The sequence below is a fragment of the Peromyscus maniculatus genome, chromosome 9 (assembly GCF_049852395.1).
Source record: "Peromyscus maniculatus bairdii isolate BWxNUB_F1_BW_parent chromosome 9, HU_Pman_BW_mat_3.1, whole genome shotgun sequence".
Classification (NCBI taxonomy): Eukaryota; Metazoa; Chordata; class Mammalia; order Rodentia; family Cricetidae; genus Peromyscus; species Peromyscus maniculatus.
Genome location: NC_134860.1, coordinates 2,849,859 through 2,875,937, shown reverse-complemented (window position 1 = coordinate 2,875,937; position 26,079 = coordinate 2,849,859). Strand labels below are relative to the sequence as shown.

At 47.3% G+C, this 26,079-nt stretch overlaps 1 protein-coding gene across 5 annotated transcripts in view; it reads left to right on the top strand.

The window, feature by feature from the left end:
• Nucleotides 1-26,079, top strand: part of Cacna2d3 (calcium voltage-gated channel auxiliary subunit alpha2delta 3) — an 854,380-nt gene that overhangs the window by 658,260 nt on the left and 170,041 nt on the right. For 4 of the 5 annotated variants that reach the window (XM_076544133.1, XM_076544132.1, XM_076544131.1 and 1 more), the window contains one exon: nucleotides 22,619-22,702. The exons of the other annotated variant lie outside the window; for it this stretch is intronic. In XM_076544133.1, coding sequence (XP_076400248.1) covers nucleotides 22,619-22,702 — 84 coding nt within the window. The remainder of the gene's footprint in view (nucleotides 1-22,618; nucleotides 22,703-26,079) is intronic. 5 annotated transcript variants of the gene reach the window in all.

The following is a 26,079-nucleotide window of genomic DNA, read 5'->3' as shown; positions in this document are numbered from 1 at the left end:
TTCCCAGAAGCAATAGCCAGGGTCAGCTTTCCATATGTGAGGGAGTCTAAGAGAATGCTCTACAGCTCACTTGTCCAAACACAAACCACATGCATCTGTTGCAACTGACTCATGACAAGGACATGACCAGACCAATGGTCCTTCTGTCCCATTCATCTGTCCTTGACTATGAGGCCATCAGCTAGTTAGGAGAGGTTCAGAGAGGGGATGGCGCCATTGGAGATTACATGAATTAACTTACCTAAATACGGTCACCGAGTATAGGCTGACTCCGCTAAATGGAAGGCATGGCCTCTTACCCAGGTTATCCTTAACTTCTAGGCCTGCCGCCTCCCAGCTCTATGACCGAGTAGGTCACACGTAACCTTTCTGACAATCTCCTACCCCTGATAACACTGCTTTAATCAGAATGTGCACACCACAGCCCTGTCATCAGTGTGAACGGGGGAATGGAAGTCAGAAATCCTGCAGTGTGGCAGGTTCCCAGATGCCGGGGTGGTGGGAGTTATCTTAGCATCCCATCTGTCCTGGCTCTGTCGATCTGTGCCGATCTGGGCTTGGCTACTTTACAGACTGTGAGGAGAGGATACTGGCAGATTACTCCTGCATCTAGAGAACACATTTCGTTTATTCGGGAGATTATCCTGATAAACATTTGCAATGCCCCATGTGTATATATCATGCGTACACACGACTTTTATTTGTTGGTTTTTGAGGGTTGTTGTTGTTGTTGTTGAACAAGAATTTTGTCCCACGCTAATCTGGAGTGTAACAGCTGTGCTATGTAGCTCCGTGCGGGCCTTCTATAGGGGAAAAGGGGTTGGGGGGGGGGTGTTTGTTTCTCAGTCGACGTTGAGACAAAGACTAGAAGCCACACAGTCAAGTGTCTGTGGCTGGCTGAGCTTCCGGTCTTCTGGTGGCTTTCTTCATTCTCTGTGTGTTTCTATCCCTCTTCCTGCCAGCCAGCCTAGCGAAAACGAATGAAGGAAGCCTTCAAACCCCTGTTTTAATGTCCCTTTTGAAGGCTGTAAGTGGATGCTGTGCCTGTGCTGGGATCTGGTGTCTGTCAGGCAGCGATCTGCCTTGGCTGGACTCTGGAGGCCAGCTCGCGATAGACAGCGAGCAATCTTTGCTCAAGCCCGCCTGCCTCCTCTCCCGCCCAGACTTAGAATGAAGTCATTATAAATGGACCTTCCCCTTCTGTTCTAGCCAAGGCTGCCAGATTAGCATGGTTGAATGTGAGCAGGGTTGTGGCCGGGGAGGGTGGAGAGGGCCCTCATCACACAGCCCATGGTCCCCTCTGTCTGCCACCGAGGTTGTTCCTGCCCTTGCAGCCGGATGAAAGAAGTGCCTTTTGCTAAAGCACAGTACCAATATTTTTCTAATTTGTCCAATAAAATCCTTCCCCCAAACTCCATGTTTGGCTTGGTTTTATCCAGTATTTTCTTTCATCTTGTATGATTTGGGTGTGAATCATGAAATGCCTCCAAAAACAGCTCACCCTAGGAGCCTTACTCAAGCTCACTCAGAAGTCATGCTGCCCTGTGAAGATCAAGGATCCCCTGTCCTGTCAAGTGCCCCCCCCCCCGCCACCAACTTGTCATTTCCTAATGGCTTCACTGATGTCAAAATGACAGGTTCTTTCTGGGTTTCTGAAGGGACTGTCCTGTACTGCCCTGAGGGCCGAAGTAGCTAACTGCCTTCCAGTGGATTCGAAGGCCTTCCATGACAGCCAGCACCTGTTCCTGGGGGAGGGGGAGGGGAGGAGTGGAAACTTCACAACAATTGGGATTCAAGTTAGATCCTGAGGAATGTCTCCTATGGAGGGGCAGGCTTGTGCGTCTTCGCCATTCTTATAGGCAGGCTGAAACTATTTCTATGTGCTGCCTAGATTTCATTTCTTACCATTTTGGTTTTCCTTCTTACTAACGATGTCTCTTAGAATGTTGAGCCCTGAATATATGTCTTTTTCTTTTGCCTATCAAGGGAGAGAGAGACAAATAGCCTCTAATAGGCTGTCTTTAACATGGCCTATAGTTTTGTTAGGATTTGGGTGACCAGCCTGTCTCTGTATTGTAGAAGGTAAGGACATTTAAGCTGACCACCCCACCAAGAAACCTGGACTGTAGACCTGGTCAGATCCTCAAGGGAATACAAAGCAGGTCCCTCCTAGCAGTCACAACAATGGCAGGATTCCACAGGGAACCTTGGGATGACAAAAATCTGGGACTTATTTCCACAAAGCTCATGCTGAAATCAGCCAAATGCTGTCTGTTCTGTGTCTGCAGGCCAGGAGGGAGGGGAAGATGCTGGGGGGATTATATTATATATGGTATATTCTCTCTCTCTCTCTCTCTCTCTCTCTCTCTCTCTCTCTCTCTCTCTCTCTCTCTCTCTCCCCGGTTGTTTAAAAATACATTCGCCTATATCCTAGGCTATCTTTGAACATCTGATCTTCCCTCTTTTATGTTTTCACACCTGATTCACATGGTACTGGGGTGAAACCCGGGGCTTTTTGTATGCTAGGCAAGTTCTCGATCAACTGAACCACATCCCCGGCTCCGGGTTCTATCCCAGATGCAAATTTACTAATCAGTCAAACTAACAGTCATACACTGTTGAAGAAATGGGCAATAGACCTGTGAGGCATGAAAATTTACAATGTTTCTGATGTCATTTGAGGTCTTCTACATTCTAGGCCTGTGCAAGGCTACTGGGATGTACTTTGCTTCAAGGAAGTGAAGATCTGATGGGAAGGGATTAGATGTAAATATAGACCCAAGGAGACTGGGGAAAGGCAGCTTTGGTCCATTTGCTTTTGTGGTTGTTACTCTTGGTGTGTCTTTCTGGTGTGTGTTGATTCCTCCCTTTGGGAAGGGCATCATTCCTGGTGCTTTTCACATGCGGCTGCTTTCATTTGACAGATCCCATGGCGACTCTGGGGCACCTTAGAAGACTCCAGAGGCTCTGGAAGGTTGGAAGGGATAAAGACGGGCAATATGTATTTTTAGAAGTTATCCTGGGCAACTTTGAGCAATGGGTTGATAATCTGGGGTGCTCTGTGAGTAAGGAAGGCATCACCTATGGAAAGCCAAGGCAGTGAGGGGTGATGCGACTTCCCCCAAATCACATAACCATAAAGTACCAGAACCAGGAGCCTTGGCCCAGGTCCCCAAGATGGGCTAAGTTCACAGTGCTGTGTTGGCTCCTCAGGAAGTGGGTGGCAGAGTGGCTGGAGAGTGGGTGTGGCTGAGAGGCCTGGCCTCTGCAGTTCTGTGGATGACTTCCAGGGCAGTTGTGGTACAGTTATAGTTAGATTCTGTCCAGCAGGAACTCAGTGTGAGCCACAGGATGAGCTGTGTGTGTTGTTAAAAATTTTCCCAGTAGCCACATCTAAGGAGTAAAGAAGGACACAGGTGAAATTAAGCTTAAAGATAGTATTTGGGCTCATGTATTCAAATCGTTGCGGCTTTAACATATAACCAAGATAAAAATAATCAATATAGCATCTCACATTCATTCTGTAGTAGTCTGTGAAATCTGATACAGGTTTGACAATTAGAACATGTCTCACTTAGGACCAATATTTCAAGTTCTCAAGAGCCGCATCTAGCCGTGACAACTGCCAGGATTCTACAGGCCTAAGACGTGAACAGACATCTTAGACATTTCTAGAGAACATGGATGAGGATAGAGGTCAGTCATGGCTACCCACCCCCTCCCAGACTGCGGCTTGTCTGGCCTCTGATGGGGAAGTGGGATGGCTCGAGTTCACAAGAGGCTGGCTGGAAGCCAGAGCAGATGGACTCTCTCCCTTGGTTGGGAAGCACTGACTCTGTCAGCCATGTGGGTTTGTTCTTAAACCATGTGGACTTCCTAAACCAAATTGTGCCACAGTGGGTGGAAGGCATTATCCACACTGGGAGAAGCTGAGGTGTCAGGTTATCCGAATCAGGCTCTTTGGAGGCAAACATCATCTGTGCTCGCCTGGAAAATTCAGGCTAACTCTCAAACAAGTTAGCCCACTTCTACAGGTAACAGTGTCACCTCCCTTAACTCCTTAGAGGCCTCCACCCTACTGAAATGCAAATGCAGCTGTTCCAGCCACTGAGTGCTGAGATGCCATCCGGGTGTTGCCCCTTGATGGGCCTACCCTATATCATCATTCTGTTTCTCTGTTTTCTGGGGGCATGGACAGTTTATTTCTCTAAACCCTGTTCACTGTTGTACATTGGGTATAGATGGACCCCTGTAGAAAGTTATGCAGTACATGGAGTGATGGAATGAGAGGTGGACATGCCAATGAATGTGGACATGCTAATGAATGTGTTGTTTGGTCCTCCCCTGTGGAACCGACTGCGTACCCTCATGGTATGTGTAAACATATGTTACACTAATTAGAGGGTGGCCCTAACAGCAGGTGAAGCCGAAGTGAGGTGGGGGTAGCGTTAGGGTTCTTTCCTTGGGCTCACAACCTTCTGAAGTTCTACTAATGGGTTCTGGGAACAGATCCGTGTAATTAGAAAAGGTTTACATCTTGCGGTGTTCAAGCAGGATCCTTTTAGAATTGTGCCTGTCTGCCTGTTCCGTAGAAATCCCAGGTTCCTCCCTGTCCAACTGCCCTTCTGCCCGGAAGCTGATCTTATGTGTGCATGACAAACGCTTGCTCCGGCTCTCGACTCAGTGATCACCTCGGAGAAGCCCTCTTCTTCCTCAAAGCTCCCCTGCCTCTGTTTGTTTGGGCCACTTGTTGCTAGGACATGCATGCGTGTCTAACTTCTTTGTCGCCCTTTGCTGGGAGGAGGTGCCGTTAGGAAGGGTGAGACAGACGATGAGAGCCTGGGTACTGTGCTCCTACAGTAAATGAGAAATGTGGCTGCCACATGTGCTTTCAGCACTCCCTCCCTCCTTATTATGTCAGGGCATGTGTGGGTTGTCGGGCCCTTCCACCCCGGTCATCCCTCTGCCCTCTGCCCTTCTGTTGGCTGACATCCCACAGATGCTGCTGACTTCAAGCCTGGTGCCGGCGAAAGAGTCTTGGGCAGTTAGAGGGATGTTTCTGCGTTCATCATACGGTAAAAGTACTCTCCAACAGCAACAGCACGGATGGCCAAGACGACCTCTGGGTATGCAATGCATCTTTCTTTCTTTCTCAAGGATGGGTGCCCTGGAGTGCAAGATGGAAAAGGACTGGGGAGACTTCACCGTCTCCCTGAAACCACTGACCTCAGGCAGCTCAGGGATGACTTCTCTCTGGTCTTAGAAGGATGCATTCTCCTGGCAAAGTCTATCAGGGTAGACCATCTTAAACCTTGAAGCAAATATGCTGATCTTTTTCTCAGAGACCTTGCCCTCCACGCTCGGGCTGCTGATGAACTGAAGGAGACTGCCCAGTAGGTGGCGCGCAGGCATCACTATGTGCTGAGATCCAAGCACACAGTGTACACAGCCCCCAAACGGGGATGAGGAGAGACCCTGCTTAGGCTGGGAGAAAGAATTAAGGGATGCCTAGAAAAAAGACTGTATAGCCTCTACAGAGAGATCTGCCTCGTTTTGAAAGACATTATTTGGCTAGGGGGACACAAGAGTCTCGCATCTCTTCAGGCTTGCTTTTTGCCGAAATGCCACAGGCACTGTGGGAACTGCCTGGGCTGGGCCCTGGAGCTGGAATGCTGCAGCATAGCTCCTGATCTAAGGAATAAAGGGCTTTACTGGGAGAGACTGCATTTTTCCAGGCAGAGCTGAGCTTAGTGCTCCAACTTCCCATACTCCAGCCTGCAGCCTCTCGGTCCTGGGACCAAGTGTGTGCTTGGATACTCGGTAGTAGATGAGCTATGGGAGCTAATTTCATGTTTTGAATATGTAATGTGCTTTAATAGTACCCTTGGAGCTAGAAGTGGCAAGGAAATGGGATCAGTAATGGCCATGCATCTGCTACCCAAGATGTCAGAAGCCAGGCTCTAAGATGGGCATCCTGCCCAAATTGTCTCATTGAGTTCCAGTAACATTCTGCCTGTTAGCATGTGTCCGAGAGGTCACCTGAGTGTGAGGATCTGCCATGTATGGTTGTAGTTTAAAGAAAAATTAATTAAATATTTGCAGAAGAAAAGAGTCTGTACTTGGACCAAGGAAAGACATTTAAGGCAGTTTCACAAAAGTCAAAAATGACTATGGACATGACTTGTCATAATCTTGCTCCTCCAGTTCTGAAGCTGTGTGTGCATCCCTTTTCCTCTTCCAGTGTTTTCTCTGTCCCTGGATGCTGATCTGCTGGGAGCATAGAAGTTGTTCTTCATTCTAGTAGAGACGTGGTTGGGGCCAAACTGGCTGTGCCCAAGCTAAAACTAAAACCTATGGACTCTGTCTTTCTCTGTTGCCTTCCTGCTCCGGTCTCCTGTAGCTCTTCCTCCCTCTGTCCTTTCCCGCACAGCGGGAGCAAAGTCTCCCAACATTTCCAGCTTCAAGGAACCACACCACTATTGGAGTGTCAATCATCCTACCCAAAACTTTCCCAGGGGATGCTCTGTGAAGCCCCGCCCCCTGTCAGCTAGCTTACTCTGTGCTTCTCCCTGCTGGGGCCACAAGTGACACAGAAGGAGGGCCAGGTAGGTTATTTCTCTTAAGGTATTAGTCTTCCAGGAGAGAAAGCAAAGGAAAAACAGAAGGGAATAGATGAAGAAAGGAAAAGAGGGAGGGAAGGAGGAGAGAAGGGCTGTTTATCTATTTATTGCTGATTTCTCTCTTTGTATCTCATCATAGGAGAAGTAGAAAATTTATTTCCTCATTTTCTTTTCCCAATGAGTCCCCGCTTTGTGAAAACCATTAAGAATCAGTATCCGTTGCTTGCAACCAAAGCAGCCTGACTTGTGTATTCATGAATCCAAGTACTGGGAACCACTGTTAGCTATGGCTCTGATATCTACACTCAGGGAGTTCCAAGTCTGACCCCCCCACACACACACCTGCTTTAGCCCAACTGCAGTATTGCTCATCGTTGTAGGCTTTTTGCAGGGACCACATAGTATGGGTTTCCTACTGCCCAGTAGCCATCTGAATACATCTGCCAGTCACCACAGGTAATCAGAGGACTCCCGTCAGATTCCGTGCACATAAAGGACTGCTGAGGTGTCTGGTGAAGGAGATGGGAACAAACGTGGAGAGAGGAGCTGGGCGCATAGGAGAGGGAGCAGAGTGAAGAAGCTGAATGGCACAGGCTCTGGGGTGGCAGTACCAACAAGCATCTATGAAAGTGCTTGATGCTGGCCGTGGGTCACACAGCTCGGGGAGCGTGCAGGGAGCTAGCTGGTCTGCAACCTAAAAACTCACAGTCACCCTTCCTGATGCTGTCTGGCACCAGTTAGGAATGGCACAGGGGGCGTGGCATGCTTGGAAGAGGGACTACTGATCCTTCCCTCTCCTCACTTTGTTTCCGGTCCTTCCCACCCCGTCCCTCCTCTCCTTCCCTTGTGAGATATGTTCATTAAAAACCTACCATAGTGTACACTCCTCTAGAGGCCAGGAAAGCAGACTCCTTCTGCTATTTGGTGCTTGCACTCTTATGGAGAAGATACATTTTTTTTTAAGCTCATAAATAAAAGGATAAACAAAATGCAGCACAGATTTGGAATGTGCTCTGCAAACAACAACAACAAAAAGACCCCCAAAATAAAACAAAAAATACAAAACAAACTAACAACCAAAGAACACGGGCATGGGAGAAGAAAGGGAAGGGAGGAGAAGCTACTTACCGGGGCTCTCGGAGGCCGTGTTCTTAGGTTTCCAATTCACTGTAAACTGAGATCTGGAAGTTGAGGGAGAAATCATATGGAGCGTGGAGCTGGGGCCCTATGGAGGAAATAGCACGTGCAAAGACCCTGAGGCCTGGAGATACACAGTATGCCTGGAGTCTGTGCATGGGTTTAGGACAGACTTCTAGAGCACTTTCCTGGACACCCGCACCTCCAGCTCCTAATGATGCAGTCACCACCAATGCCTCCCCCTCCCCTCTGTGCATGTTGTATGCATCACCGCTGCTGGCACCTCAATGATGATATGCTCTACTTCTGGAACCTACTGTTGCCAGGCACACGGGAGGCCAGTGTGCTGAGGGATGAGTAGCACCCCTGCTGAGCACAGCTGGACACTCCCTCCCAGGGAACCCAGCTCCCAGGTGTGTGCTCTATGCTGAGTCCCACAGCTCCCCAGGGAAATGAAACACCCCTTCCCCCAGTGGGGCCATGCCTGCCTGTGTCCTGCTGTGTCCCTGAAGGTCTCTCTCTAGCTCTGGAAGGAAAACCTTGCACTGAGCTTGTCTTGGGGTTGGCTAACTCTTGCAATCTGCTCTGGACTAGAGCACCACATCAGGCTGAGTGCATGCACCCCAGTATCTCTGCGAACACACAGTGGGGCACCACTTGCTTCCCTCCAGTCCGGGCCTCCTGCACCTGTGTCCAGGTCATACTTTTTTTCCTCCTTTGCCCTGGGCATCCAAGTTTGCATTTAAGTCTATTGGGCAACACTGAAAGTCCTAAGTAGGCCTCAGAAAGAAATGTGGTTTAGAGAGGGGAATTTCTGCTGCTTTATTTTTGGGTGAAATAATTTGATGAGAAAAAGACTCCTCTTTACACTAGGCACACTTTGACCTCTGCTTTACTAGATTAATTTCATATCTAGAATGCCCCATCTTGGATGATAAATTAGCAATAAAAAGCTCATCAAAATGTAATTACAGGCAATGTGTTGAATAATGATCTCTTAAAAATTCCTATAGATTTGTCTGCACCTCCTTTCCCTAGTGAGGGAAATGAGCCTCAGCTGCTAGCTACTAGCCTGGGCCAGGAATGCAAACCCTAGCCATGCTTCCAGGCCGAGACACGTGTGCTGGTTTCTATCACAGCCAATGTCATCTCCTTGATCAATCATGCTGCTCCATGGGCTGCACATCTTTATACAATTTAAAGGACCATCTTCACAGACTCGGAAGACAGGGAAGCAGAAACTCAAGGCAGAATGAAACTCTCCCCTCCTCTATCCGTAGTTCTTTGCTGGGGAGATACTCATTGGTGGTAACTAGGCAGACAATAACAAGCAGGCCAGTGCAGAGGAGCCAGAACAGCAAGCACGAAAGCTTTCAGAGCTTCAGATTGCAGATTCTAAGTATGTTTGCTTCTCTAGAAAGAACAAACAGGAGCCACCTACCTCTGAGAGAAGAGGGAGGAGTCTTAATGAGGGCAGGTTTTTCCTGGGGTCCTGTCTGCCCTCTCCAGAGAGCTGAGTGGACTAGGTCACCCAGCCCCACCCTCCTGGTATAGAAGGGTCCTGTAAAACCTACAGCTGAATTTGAGGGCAGAATATTAAAATGATCTCACTATGTGAATGGGCACACTTATTTGAATAACTGAAGAATTCAATCATGTGAATGCCAACAATTATTCCTCTGCGTTTACATTTTAGGAAGACCTTGCATCTGAATCCCCATGAGAGCATTAAATTGCTATCTAATTAGCAGTCCCAAATTATATATATTTAAAAGATAATGAAGGGTTTGAAGGCTGTTGGAATAACTGGTTATACATTTAAATGAATCGCTAGAAATTTGTTAGTAATGTGTGGAGTTTTCTTTTATTTCTTGATTCCCTCTTTGAAGTTCAGTAGACCCAACCTCTCAGGGTTAAGTCTGGTAGCAGAAAGATAAAGGCAGATGTTTTTAATTATCGCAACACAAAACTCCCAAATAATTATAAGCAGCTGTCATTTTTACATAATCCTGAATGATAAGACCCAAAGAATGCAAATAAAAGTGCTGGGACCATGGGCTTTGGGGACACAATAATTTAATCCCATCACCCCACTGAAATGATGCCTGTACTTGGTGGAGGAGCCCACTCTTAATGTTTTTCTTAGCTTGTACTGATCACATGCAAAGCAAATTTATTTCCAAACATACAATCCAGGTGTCATTTGTACATTCCTTGGGAATGTTTACTGGGTGAAGGCGAACACCCAAACAATTAGATTACCCAGGCAAGAAAACTGGCTGAGCTGGGCAGAGCTTGCGTTGAGAGTGATCAGCTTCACCTGCTCCATTCAACCAGGGATGGGTCTACAGCTGTGCTTGTCCAGGTATCTCTTCCCTCCATTGGTTGGCATCACAGGATGGGGCCTGGTAGCAATTCTTTGTCTGATAGCTGCCGTTTGCACTGGATTAAACTGCACCTGAGTAACATCTACCTGGAAGCAGAAAGGAGATCTGGTCTACCAGCTCTCCAAGGATGGGGTGCTGAGTTAAGATCTTAGGTTTGTGGGTTCTTACACCCATTTTTTTCTGGAAGGCCAAGAGGCTCAGAAGAACAAACACAAAGGACATTTGACTGGGCCACAGTGACCTCCCCATTCTGATGGTTAGCTCTTCGTCACTGTGACAAAAATTTCTAGGGAAAGGCCTTGAAGGGAGGATGTATTTTTGGCTCATGGTTTCAGAGCTTTTAGTCACTGGTCAGCTGGCTTCGATCTGGGTGGTGGTAGGATCTGAAGGAACCCAATTGTTTACCTACCTCATGGTGGCCAGGGAACAGAAGGAAAGTGAAGTAAGAGTTAGTTAGGGACAAGAGGTGGTCACCAAGAACATGACTCTAATGACCTTCTTCTTTAGTGAAGCCTGATGTTTTCAAGTCTTCAGAACCCCCCGAAATAGCACAACAAGCTGCGCACCAAGCCTTGGACACAAGCCTGTGGAGGCGTTTCACATCCAGATCATAACATGGACCCAGAGCTGACAAAACCCAAGTCTACTTGGTCAGGTATACAGTTCATAGCAGGCTAAGCTGAAGCCAAGTTCTACAAGAAACAAATCTAAGCCATCAACTAGAAGAAACATATATGCACAGACACACGGAGTCTCTCTCTCTCTCTCTCTCTCTCTCACACACACACACACACACACACAGGCACACAGGCACATACATTCTGAGATGCACCAAAAATCCTAAGACCCCTCTGCTCAATTATTCTCAGGCCATTTTATCTTGAGGCAGGACCTGGCTTGGCACACAGTGCAAGCAGAGAGGATTGCTCAGTGAATGGAGCTTCACCCCGCTGCCCACCCCCCAGCAGCAGGAAGTATAGACAGATAAGAAAGGAGCCAAATTAGGCCAAGGGATTCATTTGAAATACTTTTACGTGTAAAGTGGGGCATTCGTATGTGTTCTTATCACCTCCCAGAAATGAGGGGGTTTCAGAGTACCGTGTGTCCTAAATAGCAGAGATAGTGAAATAGCATGATTCTCTTGGAACCTCCGGGTTCCCAGCTGTACTCCAAGAAGGGATTTTGGGGAGGCACAGAGAGGAGCTTTGGCATTATCTGACTCATAGTTCTGTAGCTGGTACAGTATTAATATGGTTTAGATTACCCTTATAAGGTGTCTGTGTTCACCCTGGCTCATACAGCAATGTGTGTGTGTGTGTGTGTGTGTGTGTGTGTGTGTGTGTGTGTGTGTGTGTGTGTGTGTAAGGGCAAGATTCCTCAATGACTTGATCATCATAAACACAGCTGTCTCCTCTGTTGTACCATCATCCCCTTCCTGTACCGTCACCACACACTTTGTCAGACACTGGACAACAACCTCCGTTTTCGAACAGGGCTCTTCCCCAGCACACGTCTCTCCAGAGAGCAGAGCCGTAACTGACAGCTCTGAAGTGTCAGCTCTGCTGCTGTCAGATGTGTGACCTTGGGTGTGTTAAGTCTTTAGGCCTCAGTTTTCTCCACTGAAAAAAATGAGAACAGAAAGAATGCCTCCTGTGAGGATTATAATGAGGAATTAATGAGCAAATGCTCCTGGATGTCCACAGCAAGCATGTAGTTACCTTTAGGCAGGTATTGGTGGAGTGAATCCTTACACCAACATGCTCACTCTGCTGTCGGCTGCTGTTTCCGGGAGTCTCCTCTTGGCCAGGCAATTCCCAGGCACTGTACACTCAATGGCCCACGAATAATAGCTGCATTCTCTAAGATGCTTAGGAGCTCATGTAGGAAGCTAGCAAATAAGCTGGACCCCTGTATTATATAGTGGGGCTACCCTGAGAGGCTGAGATAACGGGAAGTTTGTACTGACCCTGTCCAGACCCAGTTCACACGGGAGTACATCTCACCTGAGTCCATAGGGATCAGAGAGATTGGCCACTTGACTCAGAGTTGAAGTCAAGGGTGTGAGGAGCAGATAGGTTGACATGTGTCTAGACCAGAAGGTAACAGCAATGATGACCTTTTCAGCAGCTAGTTCTGTCTAGCAGGGGCGTACAAAGGAAGGATGTGGCCAAAATTGCCAGAGAAGCAGAGGCCACACGACAGGACGTGTAAAAGGCTGGAATCGTGAGTGTCATCCTACAGAGTGAGAGGGGACTGTACCAAGCACTGGCATGTTCTAGCTTTGGTTGTAAAGGAATCCTTCAGTCTGAACCCAGGGAGTGGGTTAGAGATGAAGAATCCAGGCAAGGGGACTGCTTTGCGGCCACTTATCCAGCGGAGAGCATTTCCTTGGCGGTTGACAGTAAGCTGATGGCCTGCCTGATGTGACTCACCTTCAAAGCACTCAGAAGCCAGAAGCAATCCATGGATGTGGCAGCTTGCTTCACTGGCCCACGGGCCCATTCCTGTTCTCTCGCCCCAGCTCTGGCCACATTTCCACGGCCACAGGGAACGAAAGCCTATGAGAACTCAGCCAACCTCACAGGGGACCTTGGCTTTTCTGAGTCATAAATCACATCAGAAATCTCCTGGGTTTATTTGGCCCACCATGTATCCAAAAACATTTGTAAAGAGATATATCACTCTAATTGGCACTGGCACGCGTGCGCACATACTAAATAAAAGCCAACCCCTTTTTCTTGGTCACCAGGCCAGTGGTACTGGGAGAGGCACTGATGGATGAAAACCTGTCCAGGTTAGAGGTCAGAAACGTGGCTAGGGCAGAGAGCATAGGTTAGGCAAGGTACCATGTGTTCATGCTGCATGTCCTCAGGTCTGAAAGAAGGGCCACCCAGGTGAGAAAGGAGAGAGCCTCTAGCTGGAAGGATCTGGAAAAAAGCTCATGGAAAGGGATGTCCGGGGTGTGGGTCCTTTTGTGCACACCCTTCCTTCTCGGGGAGTGGCAGCAATTTTAGTAGGAAACAAAGCCCAAAGGAAGCTGCCATCCAGTCTTCCCAGAGAGCCAAGATCCAAGGCTTGTGCAGACTCAGGCGCATCTGGTGAAGGCGGCGTTTTGACGAGACCGTTAGTACAACGCATCAGTGAGGTGATGGTGCTTGGCATGGGAGGAAGGATCTCTCTGTGTTCCCGTGCAGCGTCCCTCTTGCTTCATTTCGAGAGGTGTCTTGTGAGTAGCGTCCCGTGTTTATCAGACTCCTCTGGACATTGAGAGTTCTCTAGGTTCTGACTCTGGGCCCCACAAGTAGATATGATGAGAGAAGAGTTCTCTTCCCAGTGACAAACTGGGGAGAAGCATCAGGAATGTGGGCACCCAGGACTGACCTCTGGGAGAAATTAGCTACACCCTGAACTCTCTCTCTCTCTCCAGCAAATGACAGCCTCCGCTCCCTGAGGAAGGCCAGGTGAGCTCCAGAGCACATTGCTACTAGCTTGGGATCTTCCTTATGTGAATAAGGAAATCTGTTTTCTTTGCCGTTGCAACTCTAGGATCCATTTGCTGTGCCTGATTAGACCCCCTTTAAAATGGTGTGACAGCTGAACGTACCCTGGGGTCTTCTGATATCATTAATGCAGTCATGGAAAATGTCGAATAAAATTCGGTAAATTAGACAAAAAAAAAAATGTTACTTGCTAGATATCACAGATAAGCTTCCAAATTACAGGGGTTCTCTTGGCCCTAGATAGGATCTCCTAATGGCACGGTGGTATGTGGAAACTTTCCAGAAATAGGATTTGGAAGAAGCCACGCCCACATCCAGGAGCCGGGTGCAGCTCTCAGGAACTCGGAACTCATTTACAAGACCCTCTTGCATTTACCTTTAGACGGGCTTTTGTCTCAAAGTATTCTGACGAGACGATGTCCCCCAGGTGCTGGCTGTGCCCTTAACTGGCATGCCACGGCTGTCTTTTCATTTCTCTGAGCAGCTGTCTGTCCTCACTGACACCCCCACTTCCTTCACCAGACCTGGCTTGGCCCCTCTTCCCCCAGTGTCGAATCTTTGCCCTTTGTCCCTTTGGCTGGCACACAGTTTCCATCCTGTCAAGCTCCTGAGCACATTTTAAAGTATCTGACGAGCTTGTGGTAAGCAGACAGACTGGCTTCTTGAGAATTAAGTTTAATCCAGCCATGGTACAGTAAGCCACGTTTGACCTACAAAACCATGGCGGGGCCAGGCACCACCTCCCCACACACAGTGTGTGACTCATGGCTTCTAGGAGGACACTGATTAAGATAAAGGTCATTTGGGTTTTCAAAGCAGCCTCTTAATTGTTGCCTTTTTTTTTTTAAACATCCAAGCCATTTTAGTTGTACAGCCATCAAAAGGATTTTGTAATCAAACTACAGGAGAGCACATAGAACTTTTCATCTTCTAGACACTTAAAAACATTAATTAACCAGAGCAGCACGCCTCTGAGGAAGAGGAAGAGGCCCCGTCTGGACATGCCCCCCTGCCCCTCTCCAAACTCCCTGCTACTATGGGATGACACACCCTCATGGCCCTGGGTCTAGGCTTCTCATCTTCCCAGGCCTTGCAGAATTTCGTCTCCAGTATAGACACATGGGAATTGATGCCAGGACATGATGCATGTGCCATGCAGGTGTGCATGTGTCTTGGTGGGGGGAGCACAGGCTACTGTAGAGTCACACAGCATGGGGGACAGCGTGACATTGGTGGAAATTCCAGTGCAAATGCTGTTTTCTCCTAGTCCTGTGGCCATTGTCTGCGGTCCTGAGGGGAGTCATGGTCAAGTTACATAGGGACAGTTAACTGAGCCCAGGTGCAACCCTGGCTCCTTGACATCCCCATTGTGTGGTCTTTTCCTCCGAAACCGTCACTGGGCACTAGGGCCAGAGGCTTACATAGCCTTCGCTTTGGCGCAGAGGAGATGTGCCCACTGGGATTTACCTTCCCGAAGGCTCTACCACCAAGACTGAGCACTTATCATCTGTTCAGGCAGCGATGGCCACCTGCACAGAGGGCCAAGTTACTGAGGTGGGGAACCACTCCAGTGGGGAACTCAGACATCAGGTAGAGTTGATCTGCTTCTCAGTCCCATTAGTCCTGTCACCAAGGGACCTGGCTCTGATTTTCCATCTATGAAATCCTTCACTGGGCTTGGAAGGATTTGGCAAGATGCAGACGGTAGTTAGCACAGTGCCTAGCCCTAGACATGTTCTGTGGAGAATAGTGAGTGGGCAGCTAAGAGCAGGGGTGGGCAGTCATGTGGACAGAGCAGACCGGCTGTGTGTTTTCTGAGTTCCTGGTTGGGGAAGTAATGAACTTTGGAAGCTGAGAGTGGAAAGTGCTTTCGAGTACTCTTTGGAAAAGATTGCAGTGTGACCTCTAAGTATGGGTGGCGAGAATAGTTTTGTTTTTTTTTTTAATTGCTGCACTCTTTTCATCCAAAATTTTCTACAAGCAATTATTACACAAAGAATTAGGGAAGAAAATAGTGAGAGAAACAGAAAGTATTTAAGTCATTTAGATGGTGACATTTGTTGATAGTCCCTAGGAGTTGTTGTTAATCTCTAGGAGAGCTGGGGCTGACAGTAGCCATGGGATCCAACTCCTGCAGATCATCCCTATGGAAACCTCGACTTGCCATTGGCAGGCTGGAATCCCACTACGGCAGTGTAGGGTAAAGGGCATCGCTCTGACATAAGCAGGCATGTTCTTCCCTCGGCCTTGAGAAAAGGCCACCAATGCAGACTGAAGTTTCCCTTTAAGCATTTTACATACATATTAAGAACCAGTTTCTCCTGTGACCACACAGTGGGGATGAGCACTGTGTGATACAAGTGTCGTGCTTTGGAAACCAGCCATGGCATCAGTGGTCATTAACACTGGCCAAGGGAGCGAATGTTTAGGCTGCATTTGTTAGAATTGATGTTGTTCTGGGCTCTATGCTCAGCCACATTTATTTTCGGTGCTTCTCAAGGCATCTCTGGGAATTGAGGGCTGAAATTTCTATCTAGTGAGAAGAACAATGAAGTTCAGAAACATGCACAGCTAGCCCTGGATCATGAGCGTGTGGGCTTGACAGGGATCTGGGCCTGGCTCCCAGGTCCTAGCTTTTCACTGCCCACCCCCCAACAGCCAACCCTGATATAGTTTGAGCCATATTAATAGTGAGCTGTGACCAAGAACTTGAAGGTAGGCACTGGTCCTCATGGGACAGTTTTTCCAGGTCTTACTGAGACTCACTGTGCCTGACACAGGGGCTGAGAAGTATTTGGCTTCCATTAAGATGTGGGCATGTGTAGGTGAACAGAAAATGAATAGATGATTGAGAATCCACAGGAGAGAAAGATGCCCATGTCTCTTCGGAAATAGTCTCTTCAGGCTTAGAAAGGAGAGGAGAGAATGGAGACCTTTGTCAGAGGAAGGTCATGCCTGCCTGGAGACAGAAACATCCTTCTAGATGACTGGCTCTATGTTGACCGTCTCCTCATCCAGAGGGCACTGTCCTAGGCATGGTGTCTTCCTCCCCGTCTCCTTCCTCCCTTCCTCCCAGCAGTCTGTATGTAGAGCATGTGCTTTTGGTCAATTAGCCCATGTTGTATTCGTCTCATGGAGGCCATAGGCATAGGTGTGGACGCTGCCATTGGGTCTTTCCCAGAGGAACACCGGAGAAGCAGAGCCACTGCCATTTTCTAGAATCAGAATGGCCACACCTTGGCTCACCTCACAGTGCGTCCAAGGCCAGTTTGCAGGTGACACAGAAGGAGTTTGATCCAGACCAATAAATACTGAGCTTCAAGCAAGCCCTTGGGTAGTTCTGGCTTGCTCCAAAGATGGGTGTCTTCCTGTCCCATCACCCTAGCCACTGGCTTGTTTGTCTGCTCACCACATCTGGCCTTTATTTGAAGCTCCACCTCCAAGTATTTCATAGCACACAATAGCTTTTCTTATTAAATTCTCCTGGACATTTTTTTTTTCATAAAACAGGCACCAAAAGCTGCAGGCCTACCTTTGCCTCTGAAAGTCTGTTTGTAACCCTTTGGAAACTGTTTGCAATTCGTTAACCACATTTTCAAAGGAAGTTACAGATTATAGATATACTAACAATTGCCATGTACAATGCCTGGCACCATAACAGGCTCCTTAAGAACAAGGAGGGGGAGTTGGGGAGCCAGGCCTGGGATTTGTCCCACCCAAAGGCTGCATGGGGGGAGGGGAGAGCCAGTCCCAGTGTGGGGGAGTCCAGAGCTTAACTATTTTGCTGTTGCTTGGAGGAGGTATGGAGGGAAAGTATATGGAGCTGAGTTCTGCTCACACACAGTAGTACATCTTGGTATGTGGCAAGGTATTTTGTAAATCAAATGTTCCTAAATAATCATTAAAGTAACAGAGTCTGTAAATATTTCACATAAAATGTACTTTTAAAAAGTAGTGCATTGGACTGGAGAGATGGCTCCATGGTTGAAAGTGCCCACTACTCTTGTAGAGACCCAGGTGTGGTTGACAGTGCCCATGTTAGGCATCTTACAACTGCCCTCAACTCCAATTTCAGTAAATTCCACACACTCTTCTGGCCTCTGTGAACTCCTGTACACATGTGGTGCACATGAACTCAGACAGGCATGCACATACACATAAAAATAATAAATAAATGGTCTTCAAAAGTAGTTCACTTCTAAAGCGAAGGGAAGGCATTAAATGTGCACAGTCTGACCACCTGCTGTTGGAAACACCAGGCAGGATTATTTTTAGGAGAAGGGTGTAGTGTAGGCTGATGTGGTGGTGCACACCTTTAATGCCCACCTTTGGGAGGTGGGTAGGTGGATCTGTGTAAGTCTGAAGACAATTTGGTCTACATAGTTCCAGGCCAGCCAGGACTAACAGTGATGTCCTGTCTCCAAAAGGGAAGAGAGCAATTTGGGAACCATACATTGACATATCCAAAGGGGCAAAGACTTCAGGTACAGTGGGTCCAGGTACACACACACACACACACACACACACACACACACACACACACACCTTCAGGACTATCATCTTCAGTTTCCTCTGCTTTCTCTGTACTGGCTTCATTCCCAGGAGGACTCAAAGTAGTGCTCAAGGTGGCCATGATATACCCCAAGCTCACATCTCACAGATTTAGCAATGCTGGTGCATGGAGAACACCTTTTCTGGAACAATCCAGGAAAGCATCCAAGATGGAGTCTTTTGAGTCTTTTAGGTTGTTGTAGGCTATGTCCCCGTCTCTGAACTAATTCCTATGTCCTGGAATGATGTGAGTCTTCCCCATATTGTCAGGCCCTTAACAGTCTCTGACCCAGCACAATGAGCCACATTTCTAGGAGTTTTCATGCAAGAAAACGTAGACGCTTATCCTTGAAAATATGTGAAATGGGTGTGGCCGGTGCATGGGTAAGGGAGCTTCCTTCCTGGCCTGCGGAGCTTTCTTAATGGGGAACAGATATTGTCAGGTTTGGAGTCGATTTGTTTATTACCATTGGTTTCTTTCAGCTGTGTGATAGCCTGCTAAATTTTCCTTTTCTAACCTAAAGGAATCCCTGTGCTTCGTTGATGCTGAAGTTCTAACATTCGCCTGTTAATAAGAATGCGTTTCAGACCCATGGCACACACTTACTTCAGCAGACATTATGGAGGAGCCTTCATCAAAGGGAGCTTCCGAGGGAGTAACTTTCCCTCCATTTCCTTCAGTGATGTTGACTTAGAAGATCTTGCACAATGTAGCAACTGATAGACCAGCCCGTGGGGAGATCTTTCACTCTCACTCTCTGATGTCTCATAGTTCCTTTGTTTTTGAGACAGGATCTTACTCTCTAGCTCAGGCTGGTCTGAAACTCACTCTATAGCCCAACTTAGCCTGGAAATCATGGCAGCCTGTAACCTGTCCTAATGACCCACTGTGCTCAACTCTGTTTCTTGGTAGACTTTTAGTATATTGGCTTGAGTTTCTTGAATGGTGATAAAAGAAAGCGAAAGGCTGGAGATGTGCCTCATGTGGTAGAGGGCTTGCCTAGAATGTACACATCCCTGGGTTTAATCCCCAGCCCCACAGAAACTGTGCATAATGGTGCCAGTCTATGTTTTCAGCACTTAGAAGGCAGAGGCAGAGGATCAGAAATTCAAAGTCATCCTCAACTGCATAGCCAATTCAAGATCAGTTTGGATTACTACTCCAAAAAAGAAAAAAAAAAATGTCTATTGACATTTAGGGAATAGTAAAATTTCAAGGATTTTCAACTGTTTCACTCTTGTCTAGGTCACCTCCAAAAAGACGGGTACCTTAGAACACATCCAAATATCTCTGTCCAGAGAATCTGGAATCCCAACTTGTCCCATACATTCCAGAAGGAGACAGTTGGTCGTGATTGTGTGGCACCACCATCTTCAAGAAACCCATCCTGCCTGTGGCTTGTAGCACAGTGGCAGAATTACTGAGGTAGCTTTCCTTTTGAGGAATGAGGTAATGCCCAACTCTGGGCAGAGAGTCAGGTCTGCCTGGGTTCAGCAGCTGTGTGCTGCCTGGGATGAGCTGCCAAGGTGGAGAACCATTTTGCCTGCTTCGGCTGGCGCACTCTGTCCCCATTTTGCAGCTCACTGGGAAAGCCTGGCACAGCCCAGTGGCTTGCTTAGCATAGCAGATCCAGCATAATGTGGGCAAGGGCAATGCCACTGTATTCTTTTTTTCAGATGAAAACCTGTGCATGCTGTGAAGATGAAGATGCAGTTGGTATTTAGGACCTCAGAATCAGTTTAAATTCAACAGAGGCTGAACTAACATGAGGCTTACACAGAGGCACTAAGGCAGAGGTTAGCAGTTGGGGAGGTGCCCTTCCCCCATACTGGCTGTCATATTTGACTGACTTCGTTTGTTACTTAGCTGTCCGAGCCCATTTTCCTAGCTGTGGGATGGGCAATAATGGAGGCACAATTGAAGGAGGGATGCTCCAAGCAAGTCCATGGGAAGAGAACTTCCTATCTTTGGTGCCTTACACTTCGCATGTATGTGGGTGGTATATGTATGTATTTGCCATGGATATGTGCATGTGTACATGCAGATAGGAGTGTATGTATGTACACGTGCATCCTGGAGCCAGAGGTCTACATCAAGTATCTTCCTCGTCATTCTCTACTTATTTTTTTTTTTGTTAAGGCAGGGTCTCCCACGGAATCTGGAGCTCACCAGTGAGGAGACTGGCTGGTCAAAAAGCTCCAGTGACCCGCCTGTCTCTGTCCCCACACTCAGTACCAGGGTCACAGATGCACTGCATCTGCCTTTTACCTGAGTTCTGGGGCTCTGAATTCAAGTTCTCACCCTGGCATGGCAGGCAGCTTACCACTTCCACAGCCCCCAGGGCTTTATGTCCTCCAGGTAGCCAGTGTGTGTGTTCTGAGTAAATGAATAAAGGAACAGTTTTCAGTGACCAAAGGGAGAATTCCTTCTACGAAGCAAAACAAAGGAACGGTTCAGAGCCATTAAAAGGCAACCCAAGCATCTGTGAAAGTATGACTTTGATGTTCAAGTTGTGGGCTGCGTGAGTTTTTTTTGAGAATGGTTCTTTCTGAAATAGGACTAGAAGCCAGTGGCCTCTGTAGCTGAGGTTCATTAAGGCCGTCAGACTCTGTCTTCCCACAGGGAAGTTCCTGGGTCCTAGCACCCTAAGTGCCTCCCCCGTGATTCTTGCCCATGACTCAGACCCATACCTCTCCCTCCTCCTTCCTTCCAGTTACTTCTGCTTTTAGCAAGACTGGCTTGCCCGGCTCCCATGCACACAGGAACTTTCCCTAACAGGATCCAACTGCTAATCTGCTGTCCTTTACAGTGGCTTTCCTTCCTCTTCATCTGGAGTGGATCTGGTGTCATAAAAGTGACTGTGAATGGGGAATGTCTTGTTAATTAGAAACCTCAGAGAAGCGAGGGAAGGCGTGCTAGCCTTCTTGGGTGGTAGTAGGGGAGGGGACTTTCTAGAGATGGTGCAGGATCCCCACAATGCAGTTGGCAAGGACTAAAGGGTACAGGAGCAATGTTGTTTGAGTTTGACATTGTTTGGTACCACAATGATGTGAGAATCACCCCTTCTGGCCACTGTCCCCTTGGTTGCCCTGAGGTCTACTTTAGACTTGTTTGGTTCTAAACAGGCAAAGGCTTCTCCTTGTGTCGGGGGTACCTTTAGGGACTTCGTCTGCAACCACCAACCAGTGTCCAAAGTGGCAAGTGGGAGTCTTAAAGCATGTAGACTGACCCTGCATCTCTCACTTAGTTTTATTACTTAATCAAAACAGGACTGAGGCAAGGAGCAGAAAAGGAAACAGGTACATCTCTATGCAGGTATTTTGTATACATGTACAACTTTGTTAGTGTACTATGGACATTACCTTCCAAACTTGTAAAGTGCTTGCTTATCCTTAGCCTGCAGCAGAGGGCAGACTTTCCTACCTAATAAACACCCCAATAACCAACAGTAAAGGCCTCGAGACACACAAACATCCAGACACAAGAATGTCCGGTCGATAAAATGGTACACTTGCTGGGTGACTAACACCAGTGATTTAGGGGGGGAATGTAAAACCATTCCCCACTTATTAATGCACTCATCAGCTTTTCCAGAGAAATGCCCTAATGGCCCTTAAATCTGGCAGCGATTCCCAGTTGCTCACATCTACTCCAGGTGAAGGAGCTGTGCTTAACTCTGGGCTGCCATGGCCGGTAGCAAGTAGAAGGTCTGTGAGCCAGCAAAGTGTTCTCAGGATGCTGAGACCATGTCCAACCATGGCAATCAAAGTTTTGTTTCTCAGCAAAGGATCCTGGAGGAGATTTGAGACAGGAAGTGTATGGAGCTCAGGGGAAAAAGACAAGATGTTTATAAATGTGTTGTGTAGGAAGCGCTTTCCTCTGTCTTTTTTTTTTTTTTTTTTTTTTTTTTTTTTTGGTTTTTCGAGACAGGGTTTCTCTGTGTAGCTTTGCGCCTTTCCTGGAGCTCACTTGGTAGCCCAGGCTGGCCTCGAACTCACAGCGATCCGCCTGGCTCTGCCTCCCGAGTGCTGGGATTAAAGGCGTGCGCCACCACCGCCCAGCCCCCTCTGTCTTAAAGGGCTGGGTTCACCAGCTTTTTAATAGAGATGGGTCTCCCCACCCTTCACATATTTATTGCATCCAAGGGTAAGATAAATATTCTTTGCACCTGGCATTTTAGAGCCAAGGAATTCTGTATGCAAATTCATGCCAAGCCAAGAATTGACCTTTATGTTCTCCAACTTGGAGGAAACATTTACAGCAAGGCCTGTCATTAAAATGCTAATAGTATCACCCACGGGGTTTATCACGGTAGCTGTTTATTCACAGTCCTTATCCAGGAAACAGGTCCTAGGAGGCTAAAGATGCCCGGTTGATGAGTTCACAGCCATTTGTTTGTCTTTCTCTTCTTCCCTATGCTAGTATGAGGAAGGAAAAAAGCGGAGGAAACCTAACTACAGTAGTGTGGACCTCTCCGAAGTAGAGTGGGAAGACCGGGATGATGTGGTAAGTGACCTTTTTCAAGCCTCATGGGTGAGGGCTCTGTTGGCTACACAGGCTACCCCAGGAGCTGGTGCAGAGGGCTATGGAGACAACAAACCAGTCTACTGTAGTTAGAATTGTTATAACTCTCCAGCCAGTCAGTCGGGCCAGTTGCACAGTCTACTGAACCTATGCCCAGTGGGCTCTGGTTTCCTCTGCAGCTGATTAATCCCACCTTGTGCCCAGTAAAATTGTCAGGACCATCTTCAGAGAATTCTGGCTGGGCCACAGGAGACCCAGGAACTACAAGGTCAGGGTGTCTTACAGGCCGATAAGACAGGCTCCCAGATAGACAGAACCAACTTGTCAGGTCTCCATGGACACAACTCTTGTTTCTAAAGAGCAGCAGAGGGGTTTGGCAGCCTCCCACCCCCAGCTGCACCCCCCAATCCCATCCCCATTTCCTGTGCCTCCGCCCTTCCCATGGGATGTTGAGGGCTGCCATTTGACCTCCCAGACTGTCTCCTCATGCTTTATAGAGACAGGGCCAGCATCACCGCTCCTCCGTTGCTGCTTTCCTTATTTTCACATCCTCTGCTCCCTGAGTGCCCTCAGCTAGCAGAAAGCTCAGGGTTTTCTCCCTTGCCTGTAAAATGCAAGAACTATATCTGTTATAGAAATTTACCCTAGCCCCTTCTGGTTAAGACAAAAATTAAGTTGCCGTTCTTTATGACTGAATAAACAGAAACACTACTGCCTCATCCACTCTTTTCCCCCTACTTGCCACTGCTCTGGTGTCATGTGGGGTCAAGGACCTGGAAGAGTTTGATGTCTTCTGTTCCTCAAGCACTGTGACCAGGATCCTGGTGGGTTCCTGGAATCAACTGCACCTCATGTACTTGGTCCAACCGTGCCAGCACCAGTGTCTACACAGCCTGGATTAAAATCTCACCTGTGTCGAGGCTCTCTGTCTCTAGTGTGTCACCATTCCGGCTGCATCTCGTGGTTGTCCTCCCAGATGCTCTGAGGATTAAACATATTGATAGATTGAAAGATTTTTTTAAAAAAGCGCTTACCCCGTTGGGTGGCTATGCCAGGGTTCTGTGAATGGGCCCCCTGGGTTTCCAGTCCCTAACTCCCATTACGGTTCTTTGCAGAGTAACTTCTGCTTTCTTTCTCTTCCAACTTCACCTTTTTCCATGCTCTCTTTGGATCTCACTGGACCCCTTCTTTTTCTTTCCCGGAAGTGTTGAACCTTACCGTAGACATGATTCTTCCTCTTTTCTGCTGTGGTCACTGGGGATAACCAACTTGATCATACTAATTTTTACTTCCCCAGTCCCCACTCTCAGGGGCTGGCACACTCACCTCCCCCTCACCTGCAGCTTGCTTGTTCATCTCACTGTTATTGCCCCTGGACCCGAGCTGCTGTTTTGGTGAGTGGACATCTCCTTTTGCTATTCATGGTTCAGAAGTGCTTTATAGCTCCTTACCACATTTTCCTTTATGATTGGAGTCTCAAGTATCAGATTCCCACTGTGTCCTTCCTTGTCATCTAGGTTCTGTGCTTCTACTCTCAGAGTTACCATTTCTCAAATCAGGCCGATTTTCTTCTTATGGACAAATTGGTCTCTGGCTGTCTTTTGTTTGGGTACCTTAAGACAAGAAGCCCAAGGAATTTGAAATGTTGAGTTCCTTCAATATTGATGTGTTTGACATAGGAAAACCCAAACTACCATCTCTCCTGTGGGCCAATCATTGGAGAATTTTGGAATCAGTGAAAAACCTTCTTACGTGTTGCACATAGAGGCCTACGTACCCACATGCTGTTGGAGAAGCTTGTAAAGAAGTAACAAAGGACAGGTTTCAGATCAAAATGTGTGGAGGACCAAGGAAGCGGAGCTGACTGGGCAGAAGCAGTGGAGTCGACCTGGCTGCAGAGAACCTGAGTAGAGAATCCTGCTTCTCATGGACAGCAAGGCTCTTTGTACAATTTAATGAGCACATTTATAGCATAGACCCCGCATACTTCCAAAAATGATGTAATATTACACATATCATTTAAAGATTTGCAAAAATGGTCTGGCCAAAATTAAAGGGGGCTGAAGGGATGGCTCAGTTTTTAAGTGCTTGCTGTACAACATGGAGGATCTGAGGTTGATCCCCAGCACCCTCATAAAAAGCTGCATGGGGATGGTGCAATTCCAGCTGTAATTTCAATACTGGGGATGGGGAGGTTAGGCTAACCCCAGGGTGTGTGCCCTAAATCCCAGCAAGAGAACTTGTCCAAAACTCAATGAGGATAATTTCTGTAGAACAAAACCCATCTTTAAAGTCTGGCCTCCACCTTCCATACACATGCACACCCATTCAGATACACATATATCTATATACATGCGTACCTGGACAAACATACATACACATGTACCAACACACATACACAAGAGAAAAATAAACCATATAGAGGACTGTGCATGGGACTTCTGTTGCCACTATAGGATAAGTTAGATATTATGTCAGTTACTGTGAAATGACAGATATTTGGGGGACCCGTGTGTCAGCAGTGGACTTTGAAATACACATGATCCAATCTGAGTCACCAGTGAGGATCACCTCTGGGAAAGAAAAATTATATTAATTTTTTAAAAAAATTACTGTACCTTCTTCCTTTCCTTCCTCCAGGCCCTCCCATGTTCCCCCCAACTCTCAAGTTGATAGTCTCTTTTTCTTTTATTGTTGCTGTTATTTTGTGTGTATATGTGCGTGTGTGTGCACGCATGTGTGTAAGCGTGTGTATGCATAAATATATATATATAAATACAAGTTGATGAGTCTGTTTTTGTTGTTTGTGTGAATATGGTTTCAGGGCTGAAATTCCTGGACATGGCTGAAGGAATTAGGATGATTTTCAGTTTGGTCTTATTACGTTTTAGTCATTGCTCAACTATTCCACAGTGAACATAATTATTTCTATAAATAGAGAGAGCTCATATAAGTAACAATAGCTACCAAATAAGGAACTTTCCTTGTCCGTGGTGCTACCTTCAGTGTTGTAAGAGATGAGTTTATTTATTACTCATTGCAATCCTGGCAAGTATCTATCTCTATTTTACAGTTAAGGAAACTGAGGCAGAGCAATTATGTCACAGTCCAAAGACACACATCAGGCTATCTGCTCCCTTAAACTGTGTCCTTGACACACCCACTTTAGTGTGCTTTCAAAAAAGCCCTAGAGTTCCAGAGTCCCTGAAGACTCCATTTGGTACCTCACAAATGTGGCGAGTTCTTCCAAAGTAAATGTTCAACCCTGTGGGGTTATTGTCGGCTCTTTGAGTACAAAAGGGGAGCCTTGCTCGGCTCATAGTGGGCTCATGGAGGGCAGGTATACTGTACCCCAGTGT